The sequence below is a fragment of the Tachypleus tridentatus genome, chromosome 4, assembly GCF_004210375.1.
Source record: "Tachypleus tridentatus isolate NWPU-2018 chromosome 4, ASM421037v1, whole genome shotgun sequence".
In the NCBI taxonomy this organism is placed as follows: Eukaryota; Metazoa; Arthropoda; class Merostomata; order Xiphosura; family Limulidae; genus Tachypleus; species Tachypleus tridentatus.
This window is the reverse complement of record NC_134828.1, coordinates 117,877,518-117,894,318: the sequence shown is the minus strand read 5'-3', so window position 1 is coordinate 117,894,318 and position 16,801 is coordinate 117,877,518. Positions and strand designations below refer to the sequence as shown.

Below are 16,801 nucleotides of genomic sequence, written 5' to 3'. Positions count from 1 at the left end.
ATAATAAGTTATACTGTATGTTAAAGTTTATTCAGTTTTAAAACCAAAAACCAACACAAACCAATATTATCATTACTATTATTATAAAAAGTTAAAATATATCTGAAAACTTATTCAGTTTTAAAAATATGACTCACCAGATACCACATCTGTGGCCATCTCGGGTCATTCAGCTTTTCTGCTACAGTGAATTGATATGGTTTGAAATCTCTTTTCACTCTCCATTTCAATTTTTGCTGAGCAAACCATTTAATCTGAAAGCAAATATCAAGGAAAATACAAACTTACAATATAAAACTTTAGCAATCACTTAGGTTTTACAGGTCTATTATACACAGTTTACTGAATAGGATACCTGTCCAGTGTAAGAAACATTCAGTTATTGAAATCATAGTTAGCTTGAGAGTACTGTGTGCACTAAATTAAACATGTTTTAATTATAAACTATGATATTTATTTATCAACCATAAACCATTCCAAACATAAATAATTCTTCAAATATCTGTTTCTTTAGCCATCTGGTTGCATATAACAACTAACAAAGAATTTATACTTTTATATATTCTTCAAAGGAACATAACCTATAATATTTGTGTGTTTACAGAGTTTAGTTTTTGTAACTTTATGATATGATATTTACGTAGAAAAGAATTATTACAAAGACTAACTCAAAGAATAAACTCACATCCCATAGCACTGGTTACATTTACTGGTACTATTGTGATCACAATATCCTACCTGTTTAAATAGCTCAACAGATGCATCAAAACACAACTCATAAAAGCTCTAAGGCACTTAGTTAAAAACTGTTTGCCATGAGAATGTGTTACACTCCTAAATACTTTAAAAATAGGCTCTTTTAGGTTGAACTCTGAAAATGCAGTTATTTGGCATATGTATAGAAATATTTGAAAACACTTATTAAAATTAACTATGAAAGCTAATAAAAATAATATTAAAAAACATTTGAACTCTCAAAACCTCTAGAGATTGAGTGTGGAAGTTTAAATTGTTAACCTACATAAAAGAAGTTTCTCAAGATTCTGAAGCTAATTCATTGTGTATGTAAGTTGTTTCACAACATCGCTTTCTTTTCATACATCATTAAAAGTTTGAGAAAATCTTTGACTGTGCTGTAAACTCCTCGAAAAGACCCAACTTGAATTTAAAACCATCTAGTACATACATTTTTCATATTGGGCATGGGAGTTTCTAAAGATCCTTAAATATAATATAGGACAACTATCTAGGGCAAGAATGTGTAATTGACATCATCTGATAGATGTAGAAGTTTGTAGCTATTTGCACTTTTGGTGCTGCATCATGCTATCTGATTTCCATTCTTTTTGTTAAAAAAGTAAAATTTTCAAAACTATGTTGTTGTTTTTTAGAATTCCCCAGCTGAGCACAAAAGCACAAAGAAAGGTACTAGCTTTAACTTGCCATATCTGGTTAACAGAAATCTAGGCAAGAACAAAAGTTGCTAATTCATTTTTCCTGGAAAAGCAGTGTACTTTCTAATTAGTAAACTAAGTTACTCTTGTTGGTGAATCACGTGACAGTTACAAATGGACTTGTCCTTGATCTCGACTGCCCATTGACAAGTTACTCTAACATGTATTGAGAACTTGAGAATTTACTGACATACTGTAGACTTTTGAGGTTTGGAAGAGCAGATTTTTAAAAGAATTCATACAGTTTTTACAGTTTCACAGTTCAATACATTACACAGTTTCCAGTTATCCTTAGTTTTCCCTGGTTTTCATGGTAGAAACCTTTATTTTATGCCTTATTTCTTTGTAAGTTTACTTTCATTGTAACTTTAAGAGGCTGATCAACTTGTGACCATATCTCCAATTTGATGGTGACTTCTTTTTGCACATGTTTTAACCCTTAAACAGCAGGAATGTTGTAGGTAGCAGCATCAATTGATGATGGCTGTCATTTAAGGGTTAAACACGTAAGATTTAGAGTACTGTTGTTATACTTACTCAAATGAAGCAAAGAACTCACTTGGCTGAAGATTGCTAAAGGCTTAACAGTAGTATTTTGTTGATGTCTGTGTTCAATGAATTATGTTTAACAGATATATTATGATATTATTAAATTACAATGTTTGTAAACATTATTTGTTGTTTGTTACTAAGTTCATCAAGTATAGTTATAATTTACCTGTACAGAAAACATATTTCTGATAAGCACTTACCTCTCCTACCCTCACGAGGTTAGCTGTTCTCATTCAGTGTCACTCTGTATACGTAAACATTTTCTTTATGCATGCTACCAGTCTTGCACTCCCCACCCCTGTTGGAATTAATATATTCCAATGTGCCTCTCATGAAAATAATCATGCATCTTTTATTAACCAACAGCAGCATGTGACTCCCTCTACACTTCTCAACTGAACCTTCACTTCAAAGTTTGGCAGAAGTTGTGAACACTGGAGAAGTGGGGAGGAAAGATGAGTGTAAGTAAGAACCTGTGAGACATACATTTCCGGTGTAGGAAAATTATAACTTTGATACAGTGCTTACCTCCTCTCACAACTCAAAAGATTAGCAAGAATCCCACATTGAGAAGGAGAATGGACCAGGACAAGGGAATAATAGAAGTACCTAAAAAAAGATCCAAAGATCAGAAGAGGGGAACTGCACCACTTCTGAGTAAAGTATGTTTTGCCCATCTGTATTATTTGTAAAACACAAGGGCAATAACTGTGATGTGTAGAGTGGCTAGGATACGTTAGACCATGTGTGTATGCATGTTTTTTATAACAAAGCCACATTAGGCTATCTGCTGTGTTCACTGAGTGGAATTGAATCCCTAGTTGTAGCACTGTAAATCATTAGACTTACCACTGTCCCAGTGGGGGACACAAGGATAAAGGCTCCCAATCAAAGGAGTGAGCTGTATTTGTGACAGATCAACTCTAGTGTGTATTGAATGTGTAACAGAAGGCTCATCACCAAGTAAGGTAATGGATCAACTCTACTGTTTATGTAAAATAACAGTAGGAGGCCATATCAATCAGTCTGGTGACAACTCAACTCCCCAATATGGTAAACGTTATAAGGGGAATACATCATCTTGTACAGTGATGAATCAACTCCAGTTGTAGTGGAAATTGTAACAGAAAACCACATATCCTAGAGTGGCAACAGATCTACTACACTGGTTGTGAAAAATAATGGTAGAAGACCCCATCAAACTGTCAGGTAATGGATCAACTCCAAGGTAGTGTAAACAGTACGAGGAGGCCATATCATCTTGTAAAGTAACAGATCAACTGCAACGTTTGTGTAAACAGTATTAGGAGGCCCAGTCATCCTGTAAGGAGATAGATCAACTCCTTATATTGTGATCAGGAGGCTCATCCACCAGCAAAGGGATAAATTGATTCCTGTGAAGAACATGATGCATCCCCACCACTCTTCTCCTGACTGAATAGTTATAGCCAACTTCCTTTGTGGAACCTGTTCAAGAGGGGCCCTCCATGGTGAATCATTCCAGAAGCTTGGAATTAGAAAGTGGTAAGGTCTCCCACACTCCACTGGAAGAAGAAGAGTGAGAATATGGTGGAGAATCCAGAGGAAAGTCCTCACTGGAGACAGTGCAAAGGGTGACCATGAAGTTCTATTTTAAAAAGCAGATCATACTCAATTGTTCATTCAAGGCATGACAGGGATGAGCAGTTATCCCCTTTGGCTTTACCCATGCAGTCCATGGATGGTATGCTCTGAAACAGATATGTTTATGAAGCAATCTTGTGGAATGCCTCATCTCAACTGTGAGAGAACATAAGTCAACATGGCTTATATTGCGGATTTGATGTTAAAGAATACCTGGTTAGACATGACTTGTCACAGTGGGATCCATGTGCTAAAAAGAAATAGAAAGAAAGGCTCCTGAAAAGAAGAAAAATAAAAACTTTCCATTTAAAGTTGCATCAAAGTCTGGAGCTCAGCCACAGGTGGAAGATGAAACCCTGATGAAGATGAAAGCATAATGTAATGAAGATAGTGAGAGATAAATGTATTGGGTATGGTCCACACGCCAGCTTGTAGAAAACAAAAAGTGAGAAAACATGTGAGATGAAAGATTTAATGGGAGGAGACATGGAACAATGTGTAGGAGGAAGAAGATAGAGAGGAGTAGGCCAAACAGACCAAAAGATTGACCCAATCAATAAGTATAGAAGGGAAAGATCATGAGGTAAGAAGGACTGCCAAGGAATAAAAAAAGACAGTTCCTCCTACCCAGAGAGTAACTGTAGGTGTAATATAATAATGTACAGCTGGACACAGAAATCTATTGGGGTCTGTACAAAGGTAAAGATGGAAGATAGAAGGAAAAGAAACAGAATAAAAAGAGGAACATTCCTTTTGAGCTTACACAGTCTCAGGAGAAAAATAATAATTGGAATAAAGGAGAAGATAAGTAGGGGTATAAATGGTATGTGAAACATCAGTGACAAACAAATGAGACTATCAATATCCACAGGCTACAAGAAGAAGGAAATAGGACCTAAAAACAGATGAAACAAGAAACATAAGAAAAGTGGTTCAAACAGAAGTAAAGTTATGGCATAGAGGACCACATTTATGTCCAAATATGGAAGGGTTGGATGCATGGGAGGCTTCCAGATCCAGAAGGAATGCATGAGTACAGTGAGAATGGTGGAAGTGAAAACCCTATGGTATGTGAAAAAATGGAAGGCATGGGAGAGGACTAGCCAATATCTAGAAAACAAGGAGACCAAAATTCCACAGCAGAAGAGCCAGGTGAGAAATTCCACCATCTGAGCCACAAAAGTCAGGCATGAAGATGCAGAACAGCAAGATTGGGATGTCAAATATGGGATTGAGATTGAAAAAAAAAAGAGAGGGAAACAGTATAAGAGGGGCAGGTGGTGAGAGAAGGAGACATTGTAACCTCAGATATAAAGGTTATGCTGGCCAACAGAGTGCAATCTGAAGGACCCAACAAGGAGTGGAGTTTATCACAGAAATCACCCAATGAAGCAACCTGAAAGGAGAATACACATAAAGGTATTTATGAGACCAATTTTGGCTAAAGCCAATAACAGCCTGAACCTGTGAGTATAGTACAGGTGACTAAAAGAGATGTAACTTGGTGTTGGAGCACTTAACAAATGCATCTAAGAAGGGAGAACCTCAGAGAAAATAAATGTCCCTGAAAATGAATAGACTAAAGCACCACTTTATGAAATAGATTTGGTGCTGGCATGAAAGGGGATCCTCAACTAGATTGATAGAACATGACATGTGAATGAACCATCACCAAAAAGTGATGGGCAAGAGAAAGAAAATGACATGATGTCCAATGAACTGCTAAAAGTTTAAGAACAATGACATGCAAGGCAATTCCATTTGCATACCAAACGATATTGACCTAAGCCTCCCCACCCCATCCATGAACAGATGTATATTCAAATACAGGGGAGACAGTGGTATGCCTGCCAACATATGGGCTTTGTCTTCCCACCGCTGTAGATTATGTCTTGGGGAAGGAAAAATAGTGGTGGGAAGAAGATCCCATACAAGGTTCCATTATTCATGAACTGTCCACTGCAGGGATTTCATATTGGAGTCATGAAAGTTCACATCCCCAAAAGCAACAGAACTCTGCAAGCAGTAAGTGACCAAGATGAGATGGCATGGCAAACTAAAAGTTCTATGGAATGTAGACATAAAGGACAAAGTAGAGCACAATTAAAGTTGGTGTTGAAGAAGACCCCCAGATGCCATGCATATTGAATTGGTCAAAAAACCTACTATTCCAATTTGATAAACAAACCCGCTTGAGCTGGAATAGAAAGGAATTGGCACGTGTGAGTGGTCAGCTCCTGCTTGGAATGAGCTAGAAGAAACCAACTGTCCACATAGTGATGAAATTGCATCCTCAGAGTATGAATATGATGAGTAAAGACAAGGTCTGAATGATACAACAAAATACATAAGGAGCAAAGGCAATAATGAGGGGGAGTGCTCAAAATTGGTAAACCAACCTGAGATGAACAAACTAAAGATAAGGTCAAGACTGAAGTGTAACCAGAATATGGAAGTAAGTACTGGAGACATCTGCTTTTGTCATCCACAACCCTTAAGAAAAAGCCTGTCTCAGGGTAAGAAAGAAATCCATAGTGAACTTGGTGAGTGCAATAAAGCAGTTGAGGCTTGATAAAGTGATGACCAGCTTTCAATTCCCATCTTTCTTGGGAACCACAAAAAGATGTGAATAACCCCCCACCCTTGAGAGATGGTGAGCCAGTTCAATAGCCTGCTGCAAAAGTAAACCTTGAGCTTATCTAACAGAAACTGTCATATCACAGGATCTTAAAGAGAAGGAAACAAACTTTAGAGGTAAATCCTCTGAAAAACCTGGGTTACCTATTGATCATCATGAAAGAGAAGTCAGAACAGAATAAAATCCAACAGTTGAGCTTTCACTGGACCCAAACCCACTGGGTAGTCACCAGTACTGTTGGTGATGGGTTGTACATAGTCAATGACTTTGTTGAAAGAAAATACCTGGATTTGTTGGAACAGGTAATGGCTATGAGTACGAATAACAAGTAAAAGGAATAAGTAGTATGGAAGGCTCTGATAGTCGCAAAAGTGGAAAGGGTGGACTGCTAGTGGGCTGGCATTACCAGTGGCTCAACACTGTCAAGAACGGTATTGGAGACATAAGTCCCTGAGATAAATAGAGGAAAATTAACAAGAGCTAAAGTCCCTACCTTGAAAATCCCAATAACAAGAAAACCAAATACTTAACACCAGAGCCAATGACAATATATGAAAATGTAAAGGAGAGAAGATAAAGGGGGTATTGGTAGGAAATCCTCAGATTTTCTGTGGAGAGCCTCTGAGAGCAGACGTATGGAAAAATGATACTTAAGAAGGGTAGTAAGGGTAAGACAAAGGCAAGAATGTTGGGCATTTGTGAGACTAACATTAGGTTATGGAGCTATTTTCAAAGAAGTAATAAGGAACCCAACAACTTCAATCCAAAAATGAATAGTCCACCTGATAGTAAAAATGGGCATACTGACCAGCAGCTCTTAAAGAGTATAGCATGCTGTTCCCCTCCATTAACTGAAAGAGAAAGTGATCCACATGAACCCAAATACTGAGAGAGAGAGAATAAGTTGAATAAGAGATAGGAGAAAGAGATAAAACACTGCAAACCTAAGATATAAACTCCACGAAGACTGAGGTAAAACTTTAGGTTGGAATTGGGAAGAAATGGCAAACTCAGGATAAGGAGAGACACAATCAAAATCTTCATCATTCTGAATAATTTCAGCAGAATCATGATGAGCTTGGGCAATGTCCAGAAGGAATAGGTTGATCCATGTAATAACACATAAAAGTAAAAAGATACACTGTCATGTTGCCCACACTTCAGCCCTGAAAGAAAACAATGGCCATTGGTGTGGCCCCCAAAATGGTAACTTTGACTTCAAAATTCAAAATTCTCAAAATCTGCAAAATTGTTTAGTGTAGAAATACAGCAGCAATAATAAAGTGGGAGAAAATGTTTGAAATATAAAATAAAATAAAATAAAATAAAATAAAAGGCCAATTAATGAAAAACTAAATTAACTGTCACATGGAAAGGCAATTAGCACAAGAAAAAACGTCTGTACTCTAAAGCAGCCAAACAAGAAGTAAAGGTTAGGTGGAGAAGCACAGAGGGAGTTAGAAGCATCAAGTAAGCATGGATGATGTGCTACTACTAGTTGATGGATGACACATGATGATTTGCATGAGACATAAAATGAAATATAGTAATTCCAACAAGGAATGCATAGGGAAAAAGTCTGTAAATAGAGGGCTGCACTGAACAAGAACAGCTAATCTTCTGAACGGAGATGAGTATTGTATCAGAAACTATATTATCATGATATCAAACACATTTACTGTTAAGTAAATATAGTAAGCAACAATAAAATATTATGATGAGTCAAAGCTTTACTGAATACTACTTTCAAGTTTACCCTGTTTAAACAGTGTACATAAATAATTTGGTTAACTGGCTACTTAAATATTTCTAGCTGTAATCATGATAGATTTAAAATAAATACATTATTACAATTATTGGTTACATGAATCAGTCTAACTGATTTATTGAAGATCAGTGGGGGATTGACATTTAATCAATATTAGTGAATCACAAGCTAAATGTCTAGAATGTCTAAAACAATTTGAGCCAAATATTAAAAAAAAAAGTTTTCAAAAATAGCAACCTTCAAAAGAGTTCTATTCTATGAAAGGTGTTTAAGTTTGAAATTGCTTTTAAAAAGTGAATAGACATACCATAACAGAAAAATAATGCAGCCACTGAAAAAGTTATGAAGGCAGAACCCACTTTTTGTTTTTTGGCATTAATGACCACATGGGTTAATAAATCAGTAATTACCACTATTTTCCAGCCCTAATTAATTCTGATATTTTACTACACATAGAAATGAAAAATAAAAAGGTTTTTGTTACAAATTTCAAGAAAGAAATACAAAAATAATAATTTGTTGTGAATTGGGAAAATGCATTATTTGAAGATACTGATCAAACATAAAAAATGCTCAAAAACAGATCTTACATAATCTAATTAGAAAGATTCCTTAAACAAACAAGGTGTGATTGCAAGTACTTTTAACAGGGTAGCTAGCTCACAAAAACTAAAATGAATTAAAGGATCATAAATATAACCAGTTTAAAATAACTAGTATGACAGGAGGCATACAAGATTAATTAAAATAAATATAAGTGGTCAAACAATACTTGAGGAATCCAGAAAGGGTGTGTGAAAAAGATTGGTTGAAATTGTAAAATGTTAAGATGGAAGAAGGGCTAACAAAAGAAAACTTGTTTCTGACTATTATTAACTGTTGACTTATTAAATTGTATTTTTATCAAATTTTTTACCAATAAACACTCGAGTCTGAACAGTTGCTAAATGGAAACAAGATCAAAGAAGATGATTACATTAGTTCTGAGTGTGATTCAAGAATAAGGTTCCTGGGAAACACTACTACCCCAAGGATTTTGAAGGAAGTTGAGAATTGCATGTTGAACCATGTGCTACTAGATTTTCTTAGCCCTTGAACAATGGACAGATGCAAGAAGATTGGAAGTGGGCTCATGTTACTCCTCTTTACCATGAAGTAACAGAAGTTGTACCAGTAATTATAGCCTTATTAGTTTTACATCAGAGTTAGGAATGATTTTTCAAAGACATATATAATAGATATTTTGAAAAATAATTCAACAAAGTTTAGAATTTTATTCTATAATGAACATGGTTCACCAAGGGAGAATCTTGCCTAAGAAACTCTTTTGACATATTTTGAAAATGTGGTTGCATATGTAGTTGAGGGTAAGGGTGTATATTTGTTGTATCTGGATATTCAAAACCATTTGACAAAGTACCACATGAAAGAGATGTTAAGATAACGATTACATGTGTGGAATAAATTAGCTCATTAGATAGAAAAATGGCTGGATGGAAGACGGCAGAGGGCTGTTATAAACAGAGTTCTGTCAGAGTGGATTGTGTTATGTGGTGTTAAAACTGCAGGTCATGGTGTTAGGATCTTCTTTAGAAAAATGCCTTGATGGAAGAAAGCAGAGGGCTGTTATAAATAGAGTTCTGTCAGAGTGGATTGTGTTATGTGGTATTAAAACTGCAGGTCATGGTGTTAGGACTGTCTTTAGAAAAATGGCTGGATGGAAGAAGGCAGAGGGCTGTTATACATAGAGTTCTGTCAGAGTGGATTGTGTTATGTGGTGTTAAAATTGCAGGTCATGGTGTTAGGATTGTCTTTAGAAAAATGGCTGGATGGAAGAAGGCAGAGGGCTGTTATACACAGAGTTCTGTCAGAGTGAATTGTGTTATGTGGTGTTAAAACTGCAGGTCATGGTGTTAGGATTGTCTTTAGAAAAATGTCTTGATGGAAGAAAGCAAAGGGCTGTTATAAAAAAGTTCTGTCAGACTAAATTGTGTTATGTGGTGTTAAAACTGCAGGGCAGGGTGTTAGGATCTTCTCTAGAAAAATGGCTTGATGGAAGAAAGCAGAGGGCTGTTATACACAGAATTCTGTCAGAGTGGATTGTGTTATGTGGTGTTAACACCTCAGGGACTGGTGTTAGGATCTTTAGAAAAATGGGTTGATGGAAAAAAGCAGAGGGCTGTTATAAACAGATTGAATTGTGTTATGTGGTGTCTAATATCATAGACGAAGAAAAATATTCAATATATTATTTAGATTTGCTTACAATGTTGATCATAGGTATTGCTACTGCTTTATAAACAATTCAGATTATTTGGAAAACTGGTCAATTAAATGTCAGATAGATTTTAAAATAAATACAAGAAAATGTATGAGTTATTATAATTTGGATGGGAATAACCTTAACAGTGTCATAAGAGAAAGGGATCTTGGTGTAATGATTGACCAGTCTCTAAACTCATCCAAACACTGTGCTGTTACTAATGGTAAGGAAAACAGGATTTTAAGTTGTATCTACAGAAATACTGAATACAAGTCTAAAACATTATAATTTCGTTGTATACATATAAATGGTTAGACTTTATTTTTTACACATTATATATGTTCCATCTTGGAAATGGTTCAAAGGAGAGTTTCTACATTATTCCTTGGATGGAATGAGTATCATACAAGGAGAGGTTAAGATCTCTGAAAGTGTTTTCTCTTGACAAAAAGATGAATTAGACTCTGATTGATGTGTTTAAAACTGTCAACAGAATTGATGGTGTTCATGCACTGTTTTTTTACACTTAATGGTAGAACTAGGAGGAACAAATATCAATTTAAGTAATGGAGGAATTAGCTTCGCCTCAAGCAGTGTCACGTTACTAACAGAAAGGATTACCTTCAGACGTGATGGACACAGAACATTTAAGGATCTTAAAGAAAGGTTTGATAAATATTTCAACAACAACAGCTGGCTTTGAGTTTTCCTTAAATTTCATGTTTTATATTTTGTCAGCTCTACAATTCCAAGTTCAACCCTTGCAGTAAGCACAGTGCAAGTAGCCAATTGTACAGCATTTCACTTAACAACAAGGTAAACTTACTTGTTTTTCCTCTCGAAGCCTCTTGTGATGAAATTCACTTTGCTCCGTAGATCTTTTGGCTATACTGTGGTGCCTTAAATGATAGTAGTCTTTGAGTACCTGCAAGGACAACATGACTAACACTGTATAATTCATAATATTCTTTGCTAACTTGTTCTTTATTATACTGCTAGTAAATGTAAATTGTATCACTTCTGTAGCACATCTTTTTCTCCATCATGTTTATTTCTCAGACAAGAAATAATTTATTATTTCATAATTCACAAGAGTGTAATATATACACATAATTCACAAGAGTATAATATATACACAAAATTCAGGAGTATAATATATACACACAATTCATGAGTATAATATATACACATAATTCATGAGTATAATATATACACATAATTCATGAGTATAATATATACACACAATTCATGAGTATAATATATACACACAATTCATGAGTATAATATATACACACAATTCATGAGTATAATATATACACACAATTCATGAGTATAATATATACACATAATTCACAAGAGTATGATATATACACATAATTCACAAGAGTGTAATATATACACATAATTCATGAGTATAATATATACACATAGTTCACAAGAGTATAATATATACACATAATTCACAAGAGTATAATATATACACATAATTCACAAGAATATAATATATACACATAATTCACGAGTATAATATATACACATAATTCACAAGAGTGTAATATATACACATAATTCACAAGAGTATAATATATACACATAATTCACAAGAGTATAATATATACACATAATTCACAAGAGTATAATATATACACATAATTCATGAGTATAATATATACACATAATTCACAAGAGTGTAATATATACACATAATTCACAAGAGTGTAATATATACACATAATTCACAAGAGTATAATATATACACATAATTCATGAGTATAATATATACACATAATTCATGAGTATAATATATACACATAATTCACAAGTGTAATATATACACATAATTCACAAGAGTGTTATATATACACATAATTCACAAGTGTATAATATATACACATAATTCATGAGTATAATATATACACATAATTCATGAGTATAATATATACACATAATTCACAAGAGTATAATATATACACATAATTCACAAGAGTATAATATATACACATAATTCATGAGTATAATATATACACATAATTCATGAGTATAATATATACACACAATTCATGAGTATAATATATACACATAATTCACAAGAGTATAATATATACACATAATTCATGAGTATAATATATACACATAATTCATGAGTATAATATATACACATAATTCATGAGTATAATATATACACATAATTCACAAGAGTATAATATATACACATAATTCACAAGAGTATAATATATACACATAATTCACAAGAGTATAATATATACACATAATTCACAAGAGTATAATATATACACATAATTCACAAGAGTATAATATATACACATAATTCATGAGTATAATATATACACATAATTCAATGAGTATAATATATACACATAATTCACAAGAGTATAATATATACACATAATTCATGAGTATAATATATACACATAATTCACAAGAGTATAATATATACACATAATTCATGAGTATAATATATACACATAATTCACAAGAGTATAATATATACACATAATTCATGAGTATAATATATACACATAATTCACAAGAGTATAATATATACACATAATTCACAAGAGTATAATATATACACATAATTCATGAGTATAATATATACACATAATTCACAAGAGTATAATATATACACATAATTCATGAGTATAATATATACACATAATTCACAAGAGTATAATATATACACATAATTCACAAGAGTATAATATATACACATAATTCACAAGAGTATAATATATACACATAATTCAAGAGTATAATATATACACATAATTCACAAGAGTATAATATATACACATAATTCATGAGTATAATATATACACATAATTCACAAGAGTATAATATATACACATAATTCACAAGAGTATAATATATACACATAATTCACAAGAGTATAATATATACACATAATTCATGAGTATAATATATACACATAATTCATGAGTATAATATATACACATAATTCACAAGTATAATATATACACATAATTCACAAGAGTGTAATATATACACATAATTCACAAGAGTATAATATATACACATAATTCACGAGTATAATATATACACATAATTCATGAGTATAATATATACACATAATTCATGAGTATAATATATACACATAATTCACAAGAGTATAATATATACACATAATTCATGAGTATAATATATACACATAATTCATGAGTATAATATATACACATAATTCACAAGAGTATAATATATACACATAATTCATGAGTATAATATATACACATAATTCACAAGAGTATAATATATACACATAATTCACAAGAGTATAATATATACACATAATTCACAAGAGTATAATATATACACATAATTCACAAGTGTAATATATACACATAATTCATGAGTATAATATATACACATAATTCATGAGTATAATATATACACATAATTCATGAGTATAATATATACACATAATTCATGAGTATAATATATACACATAATTCACAAGAGTATAATATATACACATAATTCACAAGAGTATAATATATACACATAATTCACAAGAGTATAATATATACACATAATTCATGAGTATAATATATACACATAATTCACAAGAGTGTAATATATACACATAATTCACAAGAGTGTAATATATACACATAATTCACAAGAGTGTAATATATACACATAATTCACAAGAGTGTAATATATACACATAATTCACAAGAGTATAATATATACACATAATTCATGAGTATAATATATACACATAATTCACGAGTATAATATATACACATAATTCACAAGTGTAATATATACACATAATTCACAAGAGTATAATATATACACATAATTCACAAGAGTATAATATATACACATAATTCATGAGTATAATATATACACATAATTCACAAGAGTATAATATATACACATAATTCACAAGAGTGTTATATATACACATAATTCACAAGTGTATAATATATACACATAATTCATGAGTATAATATATACACATAATTCACAAGAGTATAATATATACACATAATTCATGAGTATAATATATACACATAATTCACAAGAGTATAATATATACACATAATTCACAAGAGTATAATATATACACATAATTCACAAGAGTATAATATATACACATAATTCATGAGTATAATATATACACATAATTCACAAGAGTATAATATATACACATAATTCATGAGTATAATATATACACATAATTCACAAGAGTATAATATATACACATAATTCACAAGAGTATAATATATACACATAATTCATGAGTATAATATATACACATAATTCACAAGAGTATAATATATACACAATTCACAAGAGTATAATATATACACATAATTCACAAGAGTATAATATATACACATAATTCACAAGAGTATAATATATACACATAATTCAAGAGTATAATATATACACATAATTCACAAGAGTATAATATATACACATAATTCACGAGTATAATATATACACATAATTCAATGAAAGTATAATATATACACATAATTCACAAGAGTATAATATATACACATAATTCATGAGTATAATATATACACATAATTCACAAGTGTAATATATACACATAATTCACAAGAGTGTAATATATACACATAATTCACAAGAGTGTAATATATACACATAATTCACAAGAGTATAATATATACACATAATTCATAAGAGTGTAATATATACACATAATTCACAAGAGTGTAATATATACACATAATTCACAAGAGTATAATATATACACATAATTCATGAGTATAATATATACACATAATTCACAAGAGTATAATATATACACATAATTCACAAGAGTATAATATATACACAATTCACAAGAGTATAATTTATACACATAATTCATGAGTATCATATATACACATAATTCACAAGAGTATCATATATACACATAATTCACAAGAGTATAATATATACACATAATTCATGAGTATAATATATACACATAGTTCACAAGAGTATAATATATACACATAATTCACAAGAGTATCATATATTACATATACATTAATCACAACAATTTATTTTATATCTTGTATACATATTTCAAAAAGTATTTGTGGTATTCAGTGGTATAAGGCATTAGGTCACTAATCTAAAAGTAGGTTTCTCCATTTGAGCCCCTCCAGGCTTATCCTAGGTAAAAAGTCAAAACACCAAAAAACATTATAAACATTAAATGGAGTATTTAAAGATACTTATTTTGGAATGTACAATTTTTAAATTTTAGTCAACAAGGCAGGGAAATCTACCAGCATCTCTTACTTGAGAGACATCTTGGCCGACTCACTTCATAGTCAAATCCACAAGTGAGTATAGCTCATGTTAGCCATTACAAGTCAAGCAAGTGTGGGATAGGCCTTATAAGTATAGCATTTTCTAGCCTGTCGAAAGCCATGTCAAAAGCAGTGTTTTGGCTTTGGCCTCTTGAAAACTCAAAGTAGAAGAGTTTCTATTGAATGCAAGGGAAATTGTCAGGTTACCAGTCTGTAAATAGCCAGTTTACTTAGATGGTTCATAAAATTAACATCACAAGGCTTTTATTTTATCAGTGAAGATTCAATTCTAGTTCAAATTGCTCCAAATAAATTTGTTTAAAGACAAGTGTCACTTCTATTTCCTTCTTTTCTACTTCATACAAATAAATGCGATAATATCAATACTACCATTACCATGTGATAATATCAATACTATCATTACCATGTGTTAATATCAATACTACCGTTACCATGTGATAATATCAATACTACCGTTACTATGTGATAATATCAATACTACCATTACCATGTGATAATGTCAATACTATCATTACCATGTGATGATATCAACACTACCATTACCATGTGTTAATATCAATACTACCATTATCATGTGATAATATCAATACTATTATTACCATGTGTTAATATCAATACTACCATTACCATGTGATAATATCAATACTACCATTACCATGTGATAATATCAATACTACCATTACCATGTGATAATATCAATACTACCATTACCACAAACAATAGAATATATATAAAAATAACACACATAAAAAAATTCTCTGTTTTCCACCCTGTACTATTATTCAGAACTGTACAGTGATTTAAAAGTAGATATCTACAAAGGAACACACTTCTCTTATATATAATGGCTGGACCACTGGTTCAAAAGTAGATATCTAAAAAAACAGAATCCCTCTGTTCAACCAGGAGTGTTTATTCTAGCCAAAACCACCACCACAAGATGCTATGAATATTACAATTTTGATAAAAGAAGCTGAGATATTTCAGAATTTGTTGAGGATTTGGATATTAACCACAGATTTCGTAAGAGGGTGCACCCCTCTTTGACATTCAACTTTGATGTTTATTTCACAAAACAGAAATCAAACTAGTGAAATGGTAATAACTGAACAATGGACAGTTTTTCTTTGTTGTACAGGTAAGAGTACTACTGATTTATTTTCC

The 16,801-nt window shown here is 31.9% G+C and overlaps 1 protein-coding gene across 5 annotated transcripts in view; it reads right to left on the bottom strand.

The window, feature by feature from the left end:
• LOC143249944 (furin-like protease 1, isoforms 1/1-X/2) overlaps positions 1-16,801 on the bottom strand; it is a 185,480-nt gene that overhangs the window by 143,522 nt on the left and 25,157 nt on the right. For all 5 annotated transcript variants that reach the window (XM_076500564.1, XM_076500565.1, XM_076500569.1 and 2 more), the window contains exons 2-3: positions 11,125-11,223; positions 138-254 (exon numbers count right to left, since the gene is read on the bottom strand). In XM_076500564.1, the coding sequence (XP_076356679.1) occupies positions 138-254; positions 11,125-11,223 (216 nt within the window). The remainder of the gene's footprint in view (positions 1-137; positions 255-11,124; positions 11,224-16,801) is intronic.